The following is a 23,451-nucleotide window of genomic DNA, read 5'->3' as shown; positions in this document are numbered from 1 at the left end:
TGAGTGTGAAATAAACGTACGTTTAGAAATACTATGAGCAGCAAATTTTATTTTGGATATGTTTAAAAATATTCAAATCAGATACTTTGATAGTATAGGGTGTCATTGATACACCATGAAATTGGCATACCATTTTAAGGTAATGCCAGAACTGGCACTAATAGGTTATTGAATAGTTTGTAGTTGTTGTTCTTGAATTACTGTGTTTATGCCATATCTCTACAAGTCATTCTATATTGTTATTACTCATCCTTCAATTATTCATCGGTCACATTATACGATCGTTTTTTCTCTCAACAGTTAATTCCTTGAATATTTAATGCACGTGTGTATTATTAAAAAAGCGATGCGAAATATGCTGTAGCTACTGTTGGCTCGAATTCTTCAAAAAATTGTTATTCGTTATGATCGTAATAATAGTTATTAAAAATAGTGGGTCATAATAGTTGTGATTAATAGATTCGATTGCGTTTCCCAGATGGCCTCCATGGTATTTAGCTGCGGTACGAAGATACCTATGAATAGAGTCGGTAATTCTTTTTTTCATTTTCAATTTTTAGTTTTGAGCAGATCGAAACATTTAGAAGCCGTTTTCGGAAAAGGTCCCTTTTCGCCATAATATTTTTGTACAAAAATCAAAACTTATCATTAAAACACAAGGGAATGTATATATTATGAAAAATTTCTCACTTTCTCCATTTAGTTGTCCGATTACGTTCCTCTTTAATTCTTTACTGCATGGCCTGGCCTGGTATTGTTTAATAGTGTTTCCGACATATTAATGACAAATGTTCCATTACTCCTCTTTATATGAGTTTAACCTTGTTAAATAACATATTTTCCAGGAATTATTTCACTTACCATCCGTGGTAAAACAGCCACTGCTCATCATGAATTAAAGAAGCCACGGAAAACAAAATTTGGTTCATTGAGAGATGAAGACCGCATTTTCACTAATCTTTATGGCAGATATGATTTCCGATTAAAATCAGCAATGAAGCTCGTAATTTGTTCAGTATTTGAATGGGATAAGTTATTCGAAAATGAATTTCAAGTTTTGGAAGTAATTCTAAAAATTAATTTTTAGGGAGACTGGTATAAGACGAAGGAGGTATTACTAAAAGGTCAGGATTGGATTATCAAAGAAATGAGTGCGTCAGGCATGAGAGGTCGTGGTGGTGCTGGTTTTCCAACGGGCATAAAGTGGAGCTTCATGAAACGTCCATTCGATGGCAGGTTGGTTGATTCGATTTTCACAGGAAGTGGTTAAGCTGTGGACGAGCGTTTGCTTCATTCTTCTTTCTTATAGTTGCATCGGTGCTTCTCCATAATGTTCCTTTAGCTTTCTCTGACTGCAATGTGTTAGCCATCTTTACTGTCGGGTTAAATTATTGGAGCCTCACAGATTTACAAATTGTAGAGTCCTGGATTTTAAATACGAAGTGAAAGCAAAGATTAAACGTAACGGCATTTTTAGGCCGAAATACTTGTGCATAAATGCAGATGAGGGAGAGCCAGGAACATGTAAAGATCGTGAAGTGATACGTCATCATCCACATAAACTGATCGAAGGTGCCCTGATTGCTGGTTATGCAATGGGCGCTCGTGCTGCATATATTTATATAAGAGGAGAATTCTACAATGAAGCTTGTATATTACAAGAAGCTATACATGAAGCTTACAAAGTAAGACTTGCGAGATGTGATTCAAGATGTCCAAATGTTATTGCTGTAGGTGTTCATAAATTTAATGGGCATATTAACACATCAAAGTGTAATAGCATGGATTCCCATTTGGGCTCTTTTTCAGTTGCAGAGCATAAAATAACCTTACAATGGACTTCACGGTGAATCAATGCCATACTACGGAGAATGTATCAGAATTAGTTATGAATTTTTTTTCCTTCAACGTTGGCGTTCAATTTCTTCCTTTAGGCTGGATTTATTGGCAAAAACAGTTGTGATACAGGTTACAGCTTTGACGTATTCATTCACCGAGGTGCTGGAGCCTATATATGCGGTGAAGAAACAGTTAGTTTTATCGAAAAAAGTTCTTGCTTCTTATTTTTCTAATTTTTTTAGTTCTATAATTATTACCATTCTTTTGAAATTCTTGCAAAAATTCCATTCCAGGCTTTGATAGAGTCTATCGAGGGCAAACAGGGTAAGCCACGTCTGAAACCACCATTTCCAGCTGACATTGGTTTGTTTGGTTGCCCAACTACGGTAAACAATATCGAAACCATTGCTTCAGCACCTGCCATATGTAAACGTGGAGCTGAATGGTACTCTTCATTTGGACGTGAACGCAATCACGGAACAAAGGTAACTCCGACGAATTAATTTACGAGTGAATTAATGATGAATTCAATTTAGTTTCGTAAGTTACGTAAATTTTTCAGCTTTACTGTATATCGGGACATGTTGTGAATCCATGTACTGTTGAAGAGGAAATGTCTATCCCGCTGAAGGAATTAATCGAGCGTCACTGTGGAGGTGTAATCGGTGGTTGGGATAATCTTATGGCTATAATACCGGGCGGTTCATCCGTTCCAATGATTCCTAAAGAGTTAATATTTATGCATTGACATCTTTATCTTCTCAAATGTGCATGTTATAAAAGTGTTCAAACTGTTTTAAATATGAATTACTATAGTATAAGTGAGATTTTATCTCCAAAGAAGTATTGTTAATATTTTCCATAATAATTCATGCATGGGCTATATATTTTTTCTGTGCCAATTCAAAATTATTTTGCAGTATTTGCGAAACGGTTCTCATGGATTATGACGCTCTGATCGCCGTACAAACTGGTTTAGGAACTGCTGCAGTAATCGTTATGAATAAGGAAGTTGATATTGTGAAATGTATTGCCAGACTTTCACATTTTTACCGACACGAAAGTTGTGGACAGGTATGGTAAACTTAGACTTAGTTCTTCAGCAACGGTGCCGTTTACTTCGTGAGGGATGACACTGTCTAAAATGTTTGGTCCAATTTACTTTTATGCTCGTAGCTACTGATAGGAAATCGGTGGAAGTCAGCGCTAAAAGAGTCACATTTGTTCAAGTTGGAGAATTATTAAGTGATATATTTGGTAAAGATCTATTTCGTTTATTTTCTGTGTTATAAATTCCAAATATGTTCTCCGGCAATTTTGAAAAATAACAGCAAACATAGATTTTCAGTGCACTCCATGCCGAGAAGGGACCAAGTGGTTGAACTCTGTGATGTGGCGATTTGTGAAAGGTCAAGCTAAACCTAGTGAAATCGATAGTTTGTGGGAAATAAGTAAACAAATTGAAGCACATACAATTTGTGCTCTTGGTGATGCAGCAGCATGGCCTATACAAGTGAGTTTACGACTGTCAAATTATTGATTATATTGTAAAATGCTCTTGAAAATTTTCCACCACGTCCAGTTTAAATCCATTTGGAGATAAAGGACCAGCTTAGTTAAAGCACAACGAAATTCAAGAACGACTACAATTAATGGGAATTATGGGGATGCTAGTGATAATTGAACATTTTTCTTGACTGACTTGCAGAGTAACATAATTTGATAACAAAACCAGTATGTTTTTCGGTCATTCTCTATGTCCTTCATTTTTCAGGGTCTAATTCGCCATTTCCGACCGGAAATTGAACATCGCATATCTGATTATTGCGCCAAAAATGCGGATAAGAAATTGCCACGTACTGTTCATGATTTTGCGTGAATTTTAGGAGTTTCCAGCTTTTTAGTGCTTTTACTGTAGTATAAACAACTGTTTTGTGATATGCATCCCATTCTTTGTGCAATTCAAAAAAGGGATTCTCTTAATGTATATATCTGGCTGTTTCATGAACTATAACAGACAGTGTTTGTTTGGAATGAAATAAATTAGTTTGTTCACTACGCATTGTTGTAATCGATTTGGATTACCAATGTCAATTTATTTTTTCATAATTTATATACCGACTTATTAATCAGTAGATGGATGGAATGGCAAGTTTCTGAGATGAGCATTTGTTAAATTTCTTTCAGAATTGGTCTTTTGTCGTGTGTGGCGTCTATCTGCAGTGGAGCTTTGTGGGCGAAAGTTTCAGTTATATATGCTTTTTTTTCAGTTGAGAACTCACTTTTAAATATTGCTCCTTATATTATTTTTTTTTTTTTTTAGTTAGATTTTCAATTTTAGTAGATTTTCAAGTTGAGAAAACTGGCAAGATGGATTTGTGTAATGAACACTCAGGATTGGATACGCTGACGATGCTCTGTGAAAGGTTACGGTCCGAGAAATTACTTGTGGCTAGTGAATTGGACACTCTGCAACGACTTAACGAGGAGGTTGATAATGCACAAAGTGAATTAGCACATCTAGCCTGGGTATGCAGGCAAGAACAGGCAAGATTCCTTAGCAGTAGCTTTCCCTTTGTGTAGAAACATAATCACTCCTTACTTGGTTTTGGATATTTTAACGTATTTACTTTTATTTTTACCTATATTTTATAGATAATTCATTTTGATCCATTGAATTTTATTTTACATTTACAATATAGCACCTTTCTTGGAAAACTTTTGTGTTTGGCGATAACCGTAACAAACTATGGTAGAGGCAGCTCTATGAGACGATAATTTCAGACAATTTTGTCGCGACTGATCAATTCCCATCCGGACGTTCGACCTGAAAATTGTTGTTTTCTAACTTCCCAGTTCGAATCCGCCCATTTTATCGATGGATATCGTCGTGTCGATGGACAGCATTACAGTAGCGTTACGGAATTATTGAACTTATTATTAAACTCACCGAATTTAGTTGCTGAAATATTACATGCTGCAGACCAAACGTTGAAGGTATCAGCTTGAGTTCCAAGCTCGTAAAAAAATTATTTGCTTTAGTGCTTCTAGAAGATATTTTAAGAAGCCAATTATTTTCACCGGGTCCAAATATCGTCATTAGCCAAACGCAGTCACAACAAATGCAGAGATCGATTTCAATTTCAAGACAGCTAGCATCGGCTATCAGTTGTTTGTTGTGGTTCGATTGTGCCCACAATGTTGATATCGAAATTTATGTAGATTTGGTCAAAAACAAAATTTCAGAACACCGATTCACCGTTTGTTGAGCTGGTTTCATGTGTCTATAGTCTTTTATATGGATGTGCAGTTTTCCCGGAAGATGAACGTCGCGTTCTGGAAGCCCTTTTCCATCTACTGGATATTCAATTGGCTTCACATTCCGATCCACGATTGTTATTACGCCGAGGAAATGTCTCTTTTTGCCAGCTTTATCGTTTGTTCTCTGAAGGGATGTATTCCGCAAAGGTCTGATGTCAATTTCCACTTCCACTGTGAATAGAGATTATTTTTGATGAAATGGAGCACGAAGTTATATTTGCCCACATTGACAGTATGCCTGATTTAGATTTTCCTAACAGCAGCTCTGCACGATCCTGTGATGTTCGTGTTATCTCAAGATGATGTTTTTTTGGATATCGAACCCACAAAAACATTAATACGTTTCCCTGCGGAAGAAAGGAGAAGGCGGTATACGCAAAAATTTTTCTGCGTGATGTTTTATCACTATTGTTAATCATTCTGATAGCGCTAAGAATTTGTTGTGTTTGTCGGAACATAATTTTTGTTTTTTTTAGTTTTGGCGAAGATGAAAATTCACTTACTTTTTTGCAAAAATTAACGGCTCATCGTCGATATATTGAATCAAAATTGGTATCAGTTGCAAACCGGTTTATCCGAGGTAATTCAGTGAGCCTACCTGAGCACATTTCAGTTATGGATGATATGACTATCGATTATTTGAGTCATTTTTTCTTTTCAGCAATAACAGATGCCATGTCTTGCTTTCCTCAAAGCTTGGGTTGTATTGTTCGACGACTATACACTGTTTTAGTTGATCACAGAAAACTTAGTCGTGAGCAGGTATCAAATATTCTTTTATCCAATGCAGTTAAACTTCTAAATTGTATGAATCAGCTGCTGTGCATATTTGATACCCTCATCCTCCTCTTCATATAGGCATTTAGGAACACAACATTTAATATTAAAGTATTATAGGCAACGTTGATTTGTACGGATTTAATTTTCACTTACCTTATTTGTCCTGCTATTGCAAATCCTGAAACTCTTGGAGTCATATCAGATACTCCAGTCACCTACATGGCAAGGTGAGAATATTTTGGAGGAAATAAATGTGCATATAATATTTGTATTTTCATGTCCTGCTTGTTTTTCTCTTCAGTTCACTTTTTGTTATTTGCTTTGTTCCCTCGTATTTATCTGTAAACAGATACTAAAATATATTGTTACTCAAGTTTTCCTCTCTGATAATCTAGAGTTTGAAGTGTTTGATCGAACAAATTATAAACTTAAAAGAACGAATGTCTTATCAGTTGAGAGTAGCTTAGTCGTGTCAATGTGACTGCCTATTTGTTGATAGTGAACGGTTGTAGGTTCAACTTGATGCAGATAGGACAGATTTTGCAGACATTAGCTGTTGCGCCTTTTGAGTCTCCTTCGACTCATATCGCGCATTTTTATTCTCAGTTCGATCAGGTAATTATTGTTTTATATGTGCATGTATTTTTTTATATTTCGCGCGTTTTAAATTTTAAAGGAATGATATTGTATAACAAATTCAAATAAAAAGCAAACACTAATGTTCAGGTAATAAAATTGTTGCTACTTATAATTCTCTTTTAGCGGTCGATGTCATGTGTAGTGCAGCTTGTTCTTACAACGCATGGTGAATCAATAGAAAGCGTATGCGCGGTCAGTAGCGAATCACCACCCCAAGTTATTGAACAATTTGTCCGACGCATGTTCGTAGGTACGGTTGCAGAATTGGACTCTTTGGTAAGTGATGAAGTTTTTTTGTCCTCAATTTTTGCAGTTTTAAATTAGTTAATCATATTACATTTTAGATTATGATATTGCTCTAAATTGGAAATAAAGGTGTCATTCTTTTTCGTATTTTTCCTTCTTTTTCTCTTTCTCCCTTCACACAGTTTCTTTTTAATAACTTTTGCTTTTCATTGTAGGATATCCAAGATAGTAAAAAGTCTTTTAAAATTTTTAAAAAGATTGTTGTTATAGATTAGTGCTGTTCGTTGTTTTGCAATTAGTCCTATGGGTGATGAGTCGCTGCGACGGGCATTAACTGCAATATTACGACGATTACCAATGAAACTTGCGCGGGGTGATGTATCAAATGTTGAGGTTGTTGGTTTTCAAGAAATAATTGAAAAAGTTGGTTTTTCTGTCAGGAATATGCATATATTCAGTGCAGAGAACAATAATCATAACGTTTTATTTGGATGCTGATGTTGATTCTTCTTCCTTGGGTTTCGTGTTCATATAGATTTATTTCGGATTAAATGGTTATCGTTATTTGTAGTTTCAGAGAAGTCAATCGAACGACCGAAATTCGGATCTTTTTTTCACCGATGCTAAGACATTAGATTCAGGTAAGATTTCTTTTTCTTTTTTTTTTTAATCTCAATGATGTCACGGATCAAGGAAAAGACAATGTTTTTCAGTTCAAAGTGGTGATCAGAAAGGTTTGCGATCTAAACATTGCAAGTTCACGGAGTCTGCTGAATCTGACCGTTTTCAAACAGGCAATACTGAGGTGCTGGTTATATTTATATTGAGTAATTGAAAGTAATAACATTAGTCCCAGTAAAGCAGAAATTTCGAAATGTAAACAACCATTGTTGAACCTGGTCATGACTTTCGTTTTTTCGAATTTCGCATTTGATTGGTAACTGCCGTTTCAGGTACTTATATTTCCCCTTGGTGAAGGTAGAGAACCATTGGGAATGTGTTCTGAAGAGAAATTCATGGAATCAGTTCGAAATCCGCAGCGAGTACGAAAACATAAAACATCGGATGAATCAGCTGAAAAGCGGACTCGTTTTGTTGATACTGAAAGCATTGGTAGCTGATTTTTACATTTTAGACATAGGTTTGATCTTCCTTGAAAATTAAATTGAACTAGAGACGATACTGTTTTTAGATCGTACCACTGATGGTGGGAGCGATGACGAAGAAGCAGCAAGTTTATCCTCTTCTATCGAAGGTAAATCAGATCCGGTTGACTGTATTTCACTTCGGCTATAAAAATTTTATGCTTCTTTTAAATGCGTTATAAACTGCTCTTCCCTTCCAAAAATCTTTTGTCTCTTGATGATTGATTCCCGCCACGTGTTTCGAAATAATTGCTTTTTTTAAGGTAACGCTGATGGTATGGATGATGATGCTGAGGATGTATCAACTTTACCGGATAATTTCAGTGATGTTATTCCTAGTAGTGCAAATGTTTCCGGTCGTGGTTCACCAAGCATCAGTGATCCGGCTTCTAATCGGGGTGGTTCACGCTCAGCTCGGTCAGCTGCGCCGTCAAATGGCGGTAAGTTAAAAGGTGGGATTAGCAGACTGTCACCTATCCTCGAAGCATATTGTTAATGCTGTAATCTGGAAGACAGTCTTGGAAATAGAAAAATGGGGATTCCTCAAATTAAAGTGCTACTGCGTCCAGCATTATCTTGAGAAAATAAATTCTAATTTTAGTATGAGTAGTTAATTAAGTAACCAGCAATAGAGCATAAAGCATATTCGTCGGGAGACGGAATGAAAAGTTTTTTAAATAATTACGGTCTTCACAAACTAACGCAAAACTGCATTATTTCAGAAAATGCTAATAATGCAATACAAGAAAATAATAATGCTCGCCAACATAATCTTCCGAATTTACCAATTGCCGTTCGTCGTGAAAATACTGAAGGTCTCGAAGAAAAGTTCGGGAAATTTTGCTTGCCTTCGCAAAGCGATAGTCGTCACAAATATCGTATGTTCAGAATTTTATTTAAAACTGTGAAATGCATCTTTTTTATTGATATTTTGGTAAAAACACTGACGATTTTATTAGACCCAAATCGACTTTCAAAATATAAAACATAATTGTTGCTATTGGAGTGCTGAAACCACTACATTAAGATTCAGTTGCAGCTTATTGTAACATTTGATTTTTCCTCTGTCTGAAAAATTTCTCATTGTTTGTCATATTTAGAACTCAGCTTTTCACGATATGTTCCGATCAGTTTTAGGTGATGAAACACATTCACTTGTCAGTGAAAGCTGGTCCACTGATGTTCTACCATCAGATACGGAGGGTTTCGGTTTTGATACTAGACAAGAAGGAGACAACATTATGCCTACGGTTGCTCCTCCTGTGCTACCGGCAGTTGTTGAAGTTGGTGAACCTCGGAACGGAAGTAGGCCAAGCAGTATGTTTTGATTTTATTTTATGTCAGCAGCTGTTATCATGCTTCAATATTTTAGATATCCCGAACATGTACGTGGATTCCATATTTCTCTTTTAGAATATGAAGCTTCAGAGATCTTCAAAGATATGATATCATACCTTTACAGGGATGGGTTCACAACGATTTGCCACTGGCAATGCAATTGCATCTTTAACTGTAGCAGGTAACGGCGAAGATCGAAGTGATACATGGTCTGTAGATGCAGTAGCCAGTGATTCTGAGGCAGATCCTGTCCAAAGGAACGATGACTTATTAATGATTGATGATCCTGATAGTGTCGATGTTACATCTGGTTTGGATTTTTCTTTGGTTTTTTACGGAATTTTGAGGAAATTTTGCATGAGTTGGTAATTTTCAATATTAGCTTCAATGATGAGTTTTTTCCTAGGAAAATTGGCAGAAATAACTATATTAACTTATCCTTATTTTTTTCCGCTGAATTTAAATATTTCAGTTGTTAGTGGTAGTGCAAACGTAACAGTGTTAGCTTCTGCTTGCAGCGAAAGCAACATGACAGGAGGTAGTAACGCCATTGTTCAAACAACACATATCCAAAATAAAGCTTCTCGAGGAAACAATTTCTCATTTCAGCATATCGCCAAGTACTGCGTTTTCATATATCCTTTTCCATCTCAACAAATCTTTCGAAATACTCGAAATTATGATTTGAAAATTTTTAGAGATATAGGAAATAAGCTCTAAGGAAATAAGGTATTTGTTTCAGAAAGTCGGTGCCCATGCCATCGACTGATGCGTCAATCTTTCGTGAATTGAACCAAGTAAACCTGGTGGCTTCATCATCAAGCAGTCATGGTCGTGAACGTCTTAGACGTCAATCCAGTGGGAGTTCCTTCTATTCAAAATCTGATGTTGACTCTGAATTTTCTAAGTTAGTTAACATCTTTTCTGATATATTTTTGCTATGATCATCTTATCTATTAGCATTATTTAGATTAATGACATGACTAATTCAAGGATAGGGAAACTTTTTGGAGGATTCTAATGGGAAATTGATTAAGTTTTCCAGGGATCTTAATGATGACGCACTTTCGTCACTGCCCGGCGATTACACTCCGTCTTTTCGCAACAGTATAGGTGAACTTGTGCTGACCAGTCCAGCTGCTTCAGTAATGGCAACAGCTGGTTCCTTCTGTAATGATGACATAGAAGCAGGGTCAAACGTTATTCCGGTCAATGATGATTTAATGAATTCGTCAAAAAATGATGTCACCACAACAAATACGCGAAAAGCTGAAAAGTGTAATGAATATGAAGAACATACAGTGGTAAGCATCCCATAAGCTTGGCTCATTCCGTTATGATTTAGCTAAAATTATTTTCGTTTACTGTTCTTAATCTGAATTCTTCTAAATTATTTCACAGTTTTATTGCTTCTGCTTTGGAATTACAAGTTAAAATTCATTCATAATTTGGGACAATTTTAGAATTTGTTAAGGAGACACTGCGTTTTTTTTAGATGAGAAAAACCGAACACAACAACGAAGATAAAATAGATGAGGAGGCTATAAAAGCAAATTGGGCTAATAATGGAGTCATGCCAAAAACATATCGTGTCCCTTCTGTAACTTCTCGTCTGCGTAAGTGTTTCAAATGATTTCTGACTTTAAATTGGAAGTTTTGCTGGATTCACCATATTACTTTATACTTTTTGTAATTTTTTATCGTATCGTATTAAATATTATGTCAACCATAATTTTTTAATCGTTTATTTTTAATCCTTTCCTTTTTTCTGTTTTAATTGTTTTATTTCAATGGAGTTTACTGCTTTAGCTCTTTTGTTGAAGGACCTCAGAATGAAGATATTGAAAGAAATGAAAGTCCACTGATGCGAAAAAAAATGAATATATTACACGGTTTACATAAAGTGGGCGAATCACTGAAAATGAGAAAAGGTTTCCTACATTTGTTTCTCTAAAATCTTGGTTATTAGTGGATGAAAGTATCTCAAATGCGCGACAGATTATTACCTTATTTGAAATATTTATATTGGTTTCTAAGGAGCATGTGATTTTGTGCGCTGCAAACAATTTCGGAATTTTTGACTTTGGTATCTCTACATGGTTTTCATTTGGTCACCTTTAATATAATAGGCTATTCTAAAAGTATGGGCAAGAAGTGGACTTTTGTTTATACGTAATGAAGTGACAAAAAGAACATGATGAGAACTGTTTGGTTCTCTTAATTTTAGGTGCTGTGGTTAGTTCACTTCGTCAATCATTATCTCAAGCTACAGCAATAAATGAAGTCACATCTTTGAAAGGCACAAATGAAAAAGATTCCTCTACGGCGTCTTTTGGTAGGTTGTTTGCAATATCAGCATTGTAAATTTTTTGGCGGAAAAATAAATAAAGTTGCAGGGAATGTTTCATATAAAGTGTTTTTAAGTCAAATTCAATAAATGGATTTTAGGTATAGGAGTCGGTCGATTTGCCGAAAGTCGTTCCCTTGATGAATTGAATATCACTGTCGATTTAAGCAAGCGAACAGCAAATGAAATCCTCGATAAATATAAAGGAAAAGCAGTTCCTTTATATACAGTTCAAGGAAATGATCAGTTTCTGGACGAAAATAATCAGCAAAAGGTAATGATTGTCTTCGAATTACGATGTAGCGCTTTTCCCGATTCAAAAATAGTTGTGGTTGTATAGGAAAATTGAACAGTGACTCTTTTAAGTCTACATTAACCATTGTCATGAATTGTATGTTTCAGGAGAAAGCTAGTAAGACACTTGAAGATTCAGAATTGTATTACGATCCTAATAATCTGATTCAGTGTCGTGCTTTTGTTGATGTGAAGCGAAAATTACGCTTGGTGCTGAGTTCAGTAGCTTCGTTGCCTGGAATATCTTCTGTTGGAGGTGGAAGCATTTTACGCAGACCTAAATTGAGGATGAGGTAATGATTTAAAGTTTTATTCAATTTGTATTTCCTCAAATGATCTCATGTCAATTACTTATTGCAGTGTAAAGAATGATGCACGGCAGCTGACAGAATTTCTACAGATCCTGTTGGCCGAAAGCATCAATGGGCAAGATAAGACTCTCTGTGCACAAATTCGTGAAGTTATGCGCTGCTTAGTCGCATTCGATGACAGAGCGTAAGTTGCGCATTTTATTTGGGGTCTTTCTGTAACTTTGAAATTTACTTGATTGAATTTTTTACTTTGATTGCTTCTTTGCTGGTTTTCTCGCTTGACTCCAAAGATTCTAATTTGCATCACAAATTTGGAAATATGAAATGAGTCCCAGTCCTCAGTCGGCACTATTGTTAGCCTTTCTCGCATAATTTCAAATATGATTGAACAACGTTTTGATATGAAGAAATTTTTTTAGAGTTAGGAAACTGTTAAGAGCTCTGAAGGGCGAGCACCGAAAACGGACGGCATATATGCTTTATTTACAGCAGTCTCGTCTTAATCTACTTCAGCTGCGCTCTAATCTAGAAAAACTATCCATCCGTCTTCAAAGGTTTACAATATTGTTCTTGTTGGATCTCTGGTCCTATCATTTTGAGTATTATTGTGGCATGTAGCAAATATGTTTTGTAAACTTCAGTCAAATTTTTACTGGTGAGTTGATTGGATCTGACTTGTTCGAACCCTGGGAACACATAAGATGAAAATGACTGTTCAATAATTTCAAAATAAATAACCCAAAGGAATCTTCGGTACCTCAGTAGCAGTAATCACCTCAGCGACCCTGGTGGTATTTAAGGCATTGGAAAAGGACAGTGATGCCATTCTGATGGATTACAGAGAGAAGCTGCTGATTGGTGAGTGCTTAGTAGACATGCTTGTTCGATTTTATCTGGAAGAGCGTGACTTACAGCTACGAAGGTTTATTGCTGAATTTCAGACTCTAAAAGCTCAGGTATATGTGATTAGCTCGTTATTCTTATTTCTATCGAATGTTTCTGTTGATATTCTTAATACTTGTGGGAAAATTCCGAAATTTTTGTAGGATGAAAGAACGGATGTAATGGAGCGTGCTTTGAATTCATTATATGAATGCTTACCGCGTGAGAAAATGTGGCGCTTTGCAAATGCAGAAAGAATCTCATTTGTAAAAAAGAGTGTTGAACGTTCATTAATGGCTCAGCTCTACGTTTATGCACTTTATCCAAATGGTGAAGCCGATCAAAGTCGGGACAGGTTTTTTTTCATTGGAATGGTTGCTTCTTATTTCAGTTATTATCAAAGAAAGTTCAGCATTAAGTTTTTCAGTTTTAAACTCAAGGCTGTTTTTGTACTCACCTAACAGTAATTCACTTCACCATTCGATTGGCTTTGGTTTTACTCGTGAAGCATAATTTCAGTGTTTTCCACAAATCAGTACAAAAATTAGCAGCAGAGATCACTCCCGACCACCCTCAGTTGCGTATATCAGTGGTAAAATTTTGTAGTATTTTTCATTTCAGTTTTTTTTTTTTTTTTTTTTTTTTTGGCGGGGGAAAAAAGTAGATTATCATTTAAAAAGCCGCCGCTTAATTTGTAGTGTTTGAATTTGCAGTTTCCTTTCCTACAATCTTAACGTGAGTTTTTAAGTCAGACTAAAAACCTCATGTACTCTTCTGTACTTGTTTATTTTTCAGAGATTACGTGGCGAATGTCCATGGCCATCAGCGCAAGCAGAGATAGGAATTATAAATGCATACAAGTCACCGCGAGATAAGATGGCTTGTATTATTAGATGTTGTGAAACGATCGAAAATCTTATTATCCTGTCATCCGAAAGAGGAGCCGCTTCGGCAGATGATATTACTCCTGTACTTGTTTACGTTCTTATTCAGGTGTGATTTTTTTCTACCGTTTTTCTGCATATTCTAGACAGGAATACCATAACTAATAATCGAATAGGAATAATAACCTGTCGTTTAATTTCTTTTGCGAAGAGGATTGAATTGAAGAGTGATTAAGGAACTGGAGGGATGCTTGTACACTGTGATATTTTTTTAATCTTTGAGCTTTTAGGGGAACATGTGAGTTACACCTACACAATAAGTTGAATGAGAGTTCTACGAAAATGAAAACTGCTATCCTAGATCAGTCAGAACCGAGATAACTTTCCTACCTAAGTTTGTTTTTCAGGCAAATCCGTTGGCTCTACTATCTAATATCCAGTATATTGGTGCATTTTATGCAAATCAAATAGCAGGCATAGAAGCATACTGGTGGACTCAGTTCACTAGTGCAATAGAATTCATTAAAACATTGTTAAGTCAGAATCTGTGAGATAATAATGACTGCGAAACTCTTTGCAATATTAAATTTCCGCAACTTCTGCATTTTGATGTTTCATTTGTTTCGGCTCATTTAGACCTGTTTCATTATGTTATGATTCTTATATACATCGTATATTCACACACAGTTTAATTATTTTTCATTATTTATCTTGCCACAATGTAATCAATGGCCTTGTTATTAAAAGTGTGATTTTTCAACAGTGTAGCTTTAATTTGCTCTTTAATAAGTACGCTTCTTTGAATTTGTTTAATAGTTTTGATTCTGGGTCTACTTTGTCCTGTTAAGGCGACAACATGATTTTGATAAGAGTCATGCTTATTTATCGAAACTGAGTTTTTTAATGTTTTCATATTTTTTAACCTTTGCATATGTTCGTTCGGCATCATTCAAACTTCGAAATTTGTAGCTTAGTGAAATCAAGCAATTTGAACGTTTGTATGTTTCCACCATTAAGTCCAGATCATTTATAGCCACTCTGTGAATTAATTTATTGGCTGTGAATGAGTGACTATGTTTGCTGCTTGCAGTAATTTGTTCACGACGATTTTATATAATTTATCTCTCCTTTCAAATAAAACCTGGTATGTCTGGCTCTAGTTTATAGAAATTTTGCATAATTTATCTCTCCTTTTAAATAAAAGCTGTTATATCTGACCCTAATTTATAGAAATTTCGCGTTATTGATAAAAATTTGACTTTTTTTGTGCGAAAATACCTGCTGAAAGATCAAATGTAGCAAATACGAAATTATGTCATACTTTGTAAATTGATTTAAGCGCTTTTTCCTGTTAACGAGAATTGTCAATTTAGCACGGATATGTCGTGTTGTTGATGTATTTGACCGTATGCTTGTATTTGGCCAGTAAATTATCTCTTGCAACATTTCGGCTATTTCAAATGATCATTTATTAGTTCCTGGTTCTTTATCCTGATTTTTTTAATTTCTTCAAAAATAGTATATTTTAACTGATGTGCGCACTTGTTTGCGTTTACTCCGCGGTCTGATGTTTCTGTTCATGCTCTTCACCTGATATATTTAAGGTGGTCAGAAACGAGCACCGCAGTTAGATTTAATATGGCCTGTGAAAGATTACTGGATAAGAAGAGTCATTTAGCCGATGAGGTTTTTATAAATTTCGCTAATAAATTTGGGGTAAGCAGTTTAGTTAAGATTCTTAAATCGTTCATTATATTGTACTATAAAGTTCTCTTTTGTTACAGTATATTTATAGATTGATTTTCTTTTTAGCAGCGATCCACTGTGCTTCCTGAAGCCGATCGAGATGTTATTGGCGACGAGCAAACATGGGATTGGTCAAAGGAACAGGTTTGTATGTGTTCCATGTTAATCTTGTGATAAACATCTGATACAAAATTACCTTATTTTAATGCGATAATCACGTGTCTCTATTTGCTCTTTTTCTGTTCGACGATGAACCGACTAGGTCGTATATCATCTTGACTGAAAGTTTATTTCTTAATAATTGTCTTTAGCACAAAATCTCTTGGGAACTCTCTCCCGAATCATTCTAATCTCAAATTTTTTGCTGAACTCTTCAAAATTTTCTTTCTTTCAAATTTATCTCAAAATTTTATCCACAAATTTTCTTTTGATCGTTCTGAAGTCATAACTTTTTTTCATTGTATGCATTAATACAGTGTTAGTTCGAATGTTAATTCGAAATGGGAAATCACATCACCATTTCATATATCACGCCATTCACATATTCCCATGTTTCTCTGGTTTCTGCAAATAAGGCAAACTTTTGGGTATTCTTAGTTTCAGATAAGGAAACGACTGTCATTTATAGTCCCAGGAAATGAACTTAAATGGCAACAGTGTAATGATGATCTGTGTGATTTATTACTTGATGCATCGAAGGTATATCTTTTATCAGCAATGACTTACCATGTTGACGCAGTTTCACCTGAAAGCGCTCATTTTGTTTCATCGTTTCATTAAGTTGTTATTATTATTCTAGATGATTTTGAAAAATATATTGGAAGAAGCGCTGAAAATGAAAAGAAGCCACCTGGTAAATAGCACCGGGATATGCCATATGTTTGGTGCTCGTAAAAAACGGTGATTTCATTTTTTATTGGATCTGTCATGTTTCAGTCTTAAATTCTTGATAGAAGAAGCATTAGTAGTTTGTTTTAGGGTCGAAGGGAATCGTCCTACCGACTCTTACGTCTTATTATCCATGAAAACGCCATTGTGTACTGCAGATATTATGGACGCTTTGCAGGTAATTCTCTACAAAATCAGCGCTAATGGATCAGTTTGTAGCAACCGAGATGACTTGAGTTCTTCTCAAAGTTTTTTTACGCACTAAAAATAAGCATTGTTTCAGGCAGATTGCAGGTTTATAAGTAATGCTTGGATTCGACAGCTACTGGTGGGAAGGTTGGTTGGATTGGCTTTCCAAAAAACAAAAAAGAAAATCTATTTTGAAGTTTAATAATTAAATTCAGTTTAAAGAAATTAATATGCTGTGATATGCGAGATGAAGAAATAACAATTGCTATACAATAAATAATTCTGGTTTTATTTTAAAATTTAGTGGATAATATCCAAATGAAAGCAAAATGGTTTGCTCTTATCTCTTCTGTCTGGTTCTTTTGTTCCTTTAATTAAGAATTTGAGAATAGCAATTATGAAAACTGATTAAACTCATAACTTTTCTTAATTGCAGCTTTAAAAACGCTATTCGCTTCTAAAGCATGAAATTTAATTGCTATCGAAATGAAGCTCAAAAAAAAAAATATTAGCGCACCAATAAAACATTTTCAAAATGATGAAATATTGACTAGCTCAGTACTGGACTTAAATTATCCGGGATTTTTCATGCATATTAAAAATAAGCATTTTTTCAGGCATAATAAACTGATTTGAGCAGTTTTAATTTGGGCTATATCAAATTTCTGTTTTAGCATTGGGAAAGACTAACCCACAAGTTGTTTATTGTCTTCATCATGTTTGGTGTTAACCTACGTAAGAAAAATCAGTCAAATAAACATTAGCGGAAACTTTAGTCTCCTCATTCCGTGTTGTACTTCTCGTTACCAGTTTTTTATTCTTATTCGATTTGAAACTGTGCGTGTCGTGATTCTTAACTTCATTGTTATAGACAATTTTTTAAATCGTTAGTCTTATTGTGGCGATGGTTGGTAAATTGTTTTGCAGTTTCAAAAAAAAAAGGTGTTGTGATTATTTCTACTGCTTAATTTTCCTCTTCCAGTAATAAGTGGTGGGGTCCTCTGTTTAGTTCTAAATTCCAGTGAAAACTGAATTTTCAACTCTTGCATAATGGATTCGGATGCAAATTAAATTTTTAAACAGCATTCGTAAAATTGTAAAAAACATTTTATGAAATTCAAATTATATTTTGTTCATGCAATAATGGTGCATTTGTATTTGACTGGGTTGCACCGAGTTTAGCATTTTAAGCGCTCTTCGGCATATTTCGTTCAGTTAGGGAAATGGTCGTATTTATTCTTTTCACAAGCTACATTTAACAATCGCGTTGCTATAAATTATGCACGACCAAGCAAATAATATGCCGTAAAGAGGTATTAAAACAACCAACGTTATAATCATAACAGATTTCTGAAAATGGATCGCACATTTTTATAATGGCTTATTATTTATTGTCTTTTCAGCGTATGTAGCGCAGGGATATTACGAGAAGTCATTCAAAGGGTTCATTGATGAGTTTCTAGTTTTTCGCTATTTGCATTTGCAATGGAAATCATTTGCCGGCTATCAACGATCTGTAAAGTGTTTCAGTACTGGCTTTTGGTCTACGCAAAAACTGTCCTCGCATGTCTGAAATTGGTGATACCTACACTGTATTTTTATTGAATCGAGCTAAATCGATGGGAGCACTGTTGTATGAGATACGACCCGTGACACCTAGTAAACTTTCGGCCATTGATGGTTCCTCCATTAATGTTGCTGCTGGAAAAGATTGAATTTCTAGACAGAGCTGCATTGGAAAACGATGCTATATTTGTTTATTGTAGTGAGAAGGATGCGAATTATGAAGAAGATCAAATGTGAGTGGCATTCTCGCTGTTCAGAACTTGCTACTCAGTAACTGAATAAGATGAATCAAATCTAGTCCTTCCTTAAATTCCTTTGTTTGCCTTAGTTTCTACAGAAACTCGAAACTCGATATTCTTTTCTACATATGTTTATTTCGTCCCATGAGTTAACTGGACAGAGTACGATTTTTAACGATTCAACAAAAGTTTTACTGAAATAGTGGAACTCACTTCTTACGAATGATAATTCTGTATCACTCGCCATTTGCGAAGGTCGCAAAAGACTTTGATGTTTATCATTCTCATCTACCGAATGTTCTTTTTTTCTGCAATAAGGAAGCAACAGATGTTTGGAGAACTGAAATAATAAGAATAAAGAAATCTTTAGATTTGCTGATCCATCCACTGTCAACAGACAAAAAGACACCCTTCGCAGAGTTCTCGATAAACCGTGAAAGTGATTTGTTTCCCTTCATCCCACTGTGCCTTCTCAACGGCTGATTCTTCATCGGGATATGTGAAGACTGTTGGCGATGAGGAATGAAATTCTAGTCTTGCGTCCTGCAAACCCTTCACTCATATTTACTCACTTCAATTGTTTCAAACCATTTTTGAAATCTTCTGAGCATAAATATTCCTATTTATCCAATTTGTTTCATACGAACTCAAGTTAAACTATAACGACCAGAACTAAAAACTATTATATCCATATTTTGCATTCACAACCTTAACAACTTATGCAAATGTTGATTACAAACCCTCCGACGTGTATGTGAACGCTTCGCTGAGTTCCGCAGTATCCCTTCTCCAGCATTGGATACAGATGGCGTTAGATCTTCAAATACGAATTCTAACTGAAAAATTAACACTGGTATTCACTGATCTGATTTTTGGTAATCCAAGCATGAACCGACTTTAGACTAAGTAAGCGATGATGACGGCGGGCAAAATTCATTAACTGGAACCTTCTCAGCCATGGCTTCCATTAGTTCTGGAACATCCTCATCCATAACCAAGCCAAGCAGTGACTGTCGTATTGGTCCTTCGTCCTAGAGATTTCAAGATGTGCAGAATTGAACAGAATCAAAATTTCGAGTGAAAGTTGGAAAAGTTGGAGTATCACGTATTTCCTCATTAATAAACTACGACAATCGCAAGAATTTGAAGTCAAACAAATTACTGTGGCCTTTAGATGAAAAATTCTTGAATTTTCTAGAACAGGGATCCTTGCACAATGTCAACTATCAATTCCTCCAACCACTGGTGAGAGTTCAAGAATGGTTGTGTAGACCTACAACAATCTGAAAATTTCTGCTAATACTGCTAGAAAAAGGAAGGGTTTAAGATGACACATCTGTCTAACCTTAGTGATCCTGGTATTTGGGAGTTCACTACTGCATGACCCTCGTTGCGACTCTTCCGTCAGATCTGCTTCCTTCTCCGTAGCTATTGTACGGCTTTCTTCTATTTCTTTTTCATATTTCGTATCATCGTTCGTTTCTTCTGAAATAGATGTAGTGGTGCGATGTCATGATACCATATTAATTTTAACTATCCAGAGGAGTTATCACTTGTGTGTTGATTTTTTTGGAAAATGAAAACTGTATAGTAAGAATCTACTTTGAACTGTGCGGAATGCGAATGAAAATGATTTCTGAGAATCGCAGAAAAGATTCAGAATTGAATTTGAAAGACCGAGAAAACAACCAAAGAGAAAGAAGTAGCGAAAAAAGTAAAAATAAATTATTCTTTGTCGAACTTTGCAGTTTTATGCGCGACGGGAGCTGAAATATTACCAACAGTAATAAACGGCTAAAGTTGTTTATTTTAAAATGAACTTCCCAGTAATTACATGGCGGCATTACAGTCCGGTATATTAAAAAGAGAGGATTGAGAGATTTTATCTGGCATTCTATTCGAAACCTTGTTACGATTTATTTCCAAATTATAAGTTATAATATTCTATTTAATTAGCCAATGTGTGAATTTATCTGCCTGCAACTGTGTAGGAAGCAATATATTCTTCTTATTTTCAAGAAAAGCTTGCAAATCAACAAATAATTTTCAAACGACTTCTAAAGTTTTTTAGAAATAGGAAAAATAATCGTTGGAAGATTAAGAAATATTGGAATAGTAAATTTAAGAAGAGCTGAAAGGACTATGAGTTGGCTGCATAATTCCAAGAATCCATAATTTTATTCCGAAATCACTTCTATAAACTTTTCCAGTTGTTTAAAGAATCCAAATCACTGTTTCATATAAACATCTGGGACAAAGAGTAGAGTAGTTGAGTAGAACATACTTATATTTTTGAGTGCGGTGCTAAACCAGCTGAATTGGAGCGGTTTCTGATACATCAAAAATGGTCTCTGATTTGCATAACGATAACCGGAACATATCGATGGCAATGACATCGAGCAGTTCTTGATTGAACTTCGACAAATAAATGTGAACACAGGAAGCGATTAGAAAAGATTTTTTGCGCAAGTTGAACGCTTGCACGAATTCCAGAAAACGAGTTCCGATATCGGAAAAATTAGAATTTGTCTATGAAACTTCACAGATACTCTCTTCCAAAAATTCCTACATTTTGAACAGAAACATAGCTTTAACTAAACAACAAAAGAAACGCATGAGCTCAGTCTTCAAGGTGACAAATACTCTATCAAAACATTTAACAAGGAACTGGCTTTTAATTTTATTCGAGTTCAGCTGGATAGGCACCAGGGAAAATTTAAAAAATTCCAATCAGGATTTAGTTACAGTTTCTTTTTTTTGCTTGCCCATGTGTCACTTCAATAGCTAAAAAGTAAAAACTAGTCTGACATACTGAAACAGCAGAAAGAGTTAAGAATAACTGCAGAATTCCTTTAATTAATGTGACTACGTCAAATTCAATTCCTTAAGTAAAACTAAAAAAATTCAGTAATGTCCAAAAAGAATTCGAGACATTTCGAGAATTCATGCTTACATTGAACTGAAAAAATCTTGAAGACATTATTGCATTAAACTACCTATGAGCACTCTGAAAAAAGAAGTCGAAGAAATTTAAGCGAGAAAAAAAGAAATAAAGCAAAAAACAATTTAAAGAAATTTCAAATCAAAACATCGAAATATGGGATTGTGTCCATGAAACGGATGGTGGAGAAATCAAATTTGTAAATTAGTTGTTGAATTAATTAATTTACAAATTAATTTATAAATTTATAAATTTATAAATTGGTTATCAAATTTTTAAATTAGTTAATTTGTGAATTAGTTGAATTTTCCTTCAACTTTACCATCAAACTTGACATTAACCAACTCTTCTTTTGCTCAATTAAAGTAATTCGTAAGCTCGTAAGCATTTTTCTTAAACTGAAGAGAATTAGCCTCGACCTAATTCAATCGAAATTTCACTGCCATAAGTGGCAGTTGTAACAGAAATGTTTTCATGAAAGAATACAGCAATTTATATCAACAATAAAGTAACAGAGTATAGAGAGCAGAAATTCCCAGAATGGACAATTTCCATTATCCCTCATCAATTTATGGCGCTAATGTTTATTTGATCACTTAGTTGAAGATGTTCCTGCTGTTGATTGAAGTTGTAACATTGTTTAAAAAAAACAATTTTTCAATACCAACGAATTGGAAGGGAATGAGACCAGCAGGTTTTCAAAAGATAACAACTGATATTTATGAGCTAACTGAGTGCGCATGCACATTTGACACTTGAAGCAGTTCCATTTCATAGTTACATTTTATATTTTCAATCCAACACGTTTTAATCCGAAATATCCGTAAGTCAAAGGTAACCGCGATTTTTAAATTCGCATAACATAGTTCTTTATTTGCTAAAAAAGGGCAATCTTGACTTCATTTTATATGTTTAACAGAAGTTACATCTGTAAGCATATTCAGATGACTAAAGGTGACATTTACATGAGACCTCGTACTTCACTAATGAGTTTATGACAAAGAGCATAAGAAGTTGCTCCTAAAGTCGTTTCGGTTAAAATTTCGTGATTTTGTATTCAAAAATTTCACCCGAAAAGTATTTCATAAAAGTTTTTATAAGAAAGTGAAATGGAAAAATGAATGAAAGAAGAATTGTAGACGAAAGGCATTACTGAAACAATTTTTGTGCGAAATAAACAAATTACAGGATTAAAATGTGCTCTTTCTTTACTGTATAAATTGAAAACGAAAGTGCTCATAAATGAACGATACATCACCAAAGATGATACTGAAGATAGTGATTAGATCACTTCCTTCAAATTTAGAACTTTCAAATTGCACTTCAAAAATTGTGGACTAAATAAAGGTGAACAAGCAAGTTCATATAAAAATAAAGTATGGAACAAAGTGAAACTATTTAATAAATCGCATACGCACCTAAACAAATGAGATATGAAAATTAAGCATAGATATAAACGAAGCATGGAAGTGGAGACAGGTGAAGGTGGGGGACAAGTAAACAAGAAGCTTTTATTGTATGCATAATAGAAAATAAATTTTCTTTGTTGTTATTTAACTTTAAAGCTAAGATAAATATAAGTTTAAATGAGGGTATCGTAAGGGTCATTTTCGCTAGTGATTGATACGTAAGAGAGAAATGAAATTGAATTGGGTCACGATGAAATGGGACAGGTGAATAAATTGATTGCAGGCACAGTGCATGAGTCAGGCAACATAGGCAGTGTAATTAATATATGCAAAAGCGTTACTGAACTAAATGCGATGGAAAGGGACGGAATTTGTCGATTAGGAGTCAGCCAGTTCGAATCATCACTAACAATTACATTCATATATTAACCTATATCATATTAATCT

The 23,451-nt window shown here is 34.8% G+C and overlaps 4 protein-coding genes across 4 annotated transcripts; 3 read left to right on the top strand and 1 right to left on the bottom strand.

Annotated features, from left to right (window-relative positions):
- Positions 1–457: 457 nt before the first annotated feature.
- On the top strand, positions 458–3,894 carry LOAG_00610 (NADH oxidoreductase). Its single transcript, XM_020445492.1, has 10 exons — positions 458–530; positions 846–1,003; positions 1,088–1,236; positions 1,478–1,685; positions 1,935–2,030; positions 2,133–2,324; positions 2,402–2,568; positions 2,760–2,913; positions 3,188–3,352; positions 3,614–3,894. The coding sequence occupies exons 1-10, from the start codon at positions 479–481 to the stop codon at positions 3,716–3,718; spliced, it is 1,446 nt and encodes a 481-aa protein (XP_020304054.1). The 5' UTR covers positions 458–478; the 3' UTR covers positions 3,719–3,894.
- A 278-nt stretch (positions 3,895–4,172) lies between these two features.
- LOAG_00609 (GTPase activating protein and VPS9 domains 1) lies at positions 4,173–15,467 on the top strand. The gene is made up of 33 exons (XM_020445491.1): positions 4,173–4,386; positions 4,624–4,836; positions 5,086–5,307; positions 5,408–5,529; positions 5,637–5,740; positions 5,822–5,922; positions 6,058–6,167; positions 6,453–6,555; positions 6,703–6,855; positions 7,096–7,218; positions 7,403–7,466; positions 7,539–7,630; positions 7,779–7,938; positions 8,018–8,080; positions 8,234–8,410; positions 8,693–8,848; positions 9,108–9,287; positions 9,433–9,618; positions 9,781–9,928; positions 10,051–10,215; positions 10,354–10,612; positions 10,804–10,924; positions 11,132–11,239; positions 11,536–11,643; positions 11,757–11,929; positions 12,058–12,242; positions 12,310–12,444; positions 12,680–12,814; positions 13,102–13,216; positions 13,307–13,497; positions 13,662–13,734; positions 13,938–14,135; positions 14,434–15,467. The coding sequence occupies exons 1-33, from the start codon at positions 4,210–4,212 to the stop codon at positions 14,575–14,577; spliced, it is 4,764 nt and encodes a 1,587-aa protein (XP_020304053.1). The 5' UTR covers positions 4,173–4,209; the 3' UTR covers positions 14,578–15,467.
- Positions 15,468–15,664: 197 nt separating this feature from the next.
- On the top strand, positions 15,665–17,168 carry LOAG_00608 (hypothetical protein; the record flags this gene model as incomplete). Its single annotated transcript, XM_003136148.2, has 6 exons — positions 15,665–15,712; positions 15,839–15,916; positions 16,376–16,471; positions 16,572–16,672; positions 16,751–16,838; positions 16,944–17,168. 6 exons carry the CDS (start codon positions 15,665–15,667, stop codon positions 17,049–17,051), a joined length of 519 nt encoding a protein of 172 aa, XP_003136196.1. The 3' UTR covers positions 17,052–17,168.
- Positions 17,169–18,434: 1,266 nt separating this feature from the next.
- On the bottom strand, positions 18,435–21,050 carry LOAG_00607 (hypothetical protein; the record flags this gene model as incomplete). Its single annotated transcript, XM_003136147.1, has 7 exons — positions 18,435–18,550; positions 18,868–18,962; positions 19,064–19,197; positions 19,395–19,490; positions 19,602–19,685; positions 20,000–20,139; positions 20,939–21,050. 7 exons carry the CDS (start codon positions 21,048–21,050, stop codon positions 18,435–18,437), a joined length of 777 nt encoding a protein of 258 aa, XP_003136195.1.
- Between the last annotated feature and the right edge of the window lie 2,401 nt (positions 21,051–23,451).

The sequence above is a fragment of the Loa loa genome (assembly GCF_000183805.2).
Source record: "Loa loa unplaced genomic scaffold supercont3.11, whole genome shotgun sequence".
In the NCBI taxonomy this organism is placed as follows: domain Eukaryota; kingdom Metazoa; phylum Nematoda; class Chromadorea; order Rhabditida; family Onchocercidae; genus Loa; species Loa loa.
Note: the sequence above shows the minus strand (reverse complement) of the source record. Positions and strands in the feature narration are given on the sequence as shown.

Excerpts from the sequence above, each read along its gene's own strand:
- LOAG_00610 (XM_020445492.1), top strand. The coding sequence starts at position 479 with ATGGCCTCCATGGTATTTAGCTGCGGTACGAAGATACCTATGAATAGA. Across the intron at positions 1,237-1,477 it reads AAACGTCCATTCGATGGCAG|GCCGAAATACTTGTGCATAA; the intron begins GTTGGTTGATTC and ends CGGCATTTTTAG. Across the intron at positions 2,914-3,187 it reads GACACGAAAGTTGTGGACAG|TGCACTCCATGCCGAGAAGG; the intron begins GTATGGTAAACT and ends ATAGATTTTCAG.
- LOAG_00609 (XM_020445491.1), top strand. The coding sequence starts at position 4,210 with ATGGATTTGTGTAATGAACACTCAGGATTGGATACGCTGACGATGCTC. Across the intron at positions 9,288-9,432 it reads GAACGGAAGTAGGCCAAGCA|GGATGGGTTCACAACGATTT; the intron begins GTATGTTTTGAT and ends ATACCTTTACAG. Across the intron at positions 14,136-14,433 it reads TTGTTTACGTTCTTATTCAG|GCAAATCCGTTGGCTCTACT; the intron begins GTGTGATTTTTT and ends TTTGTTTTTCAG.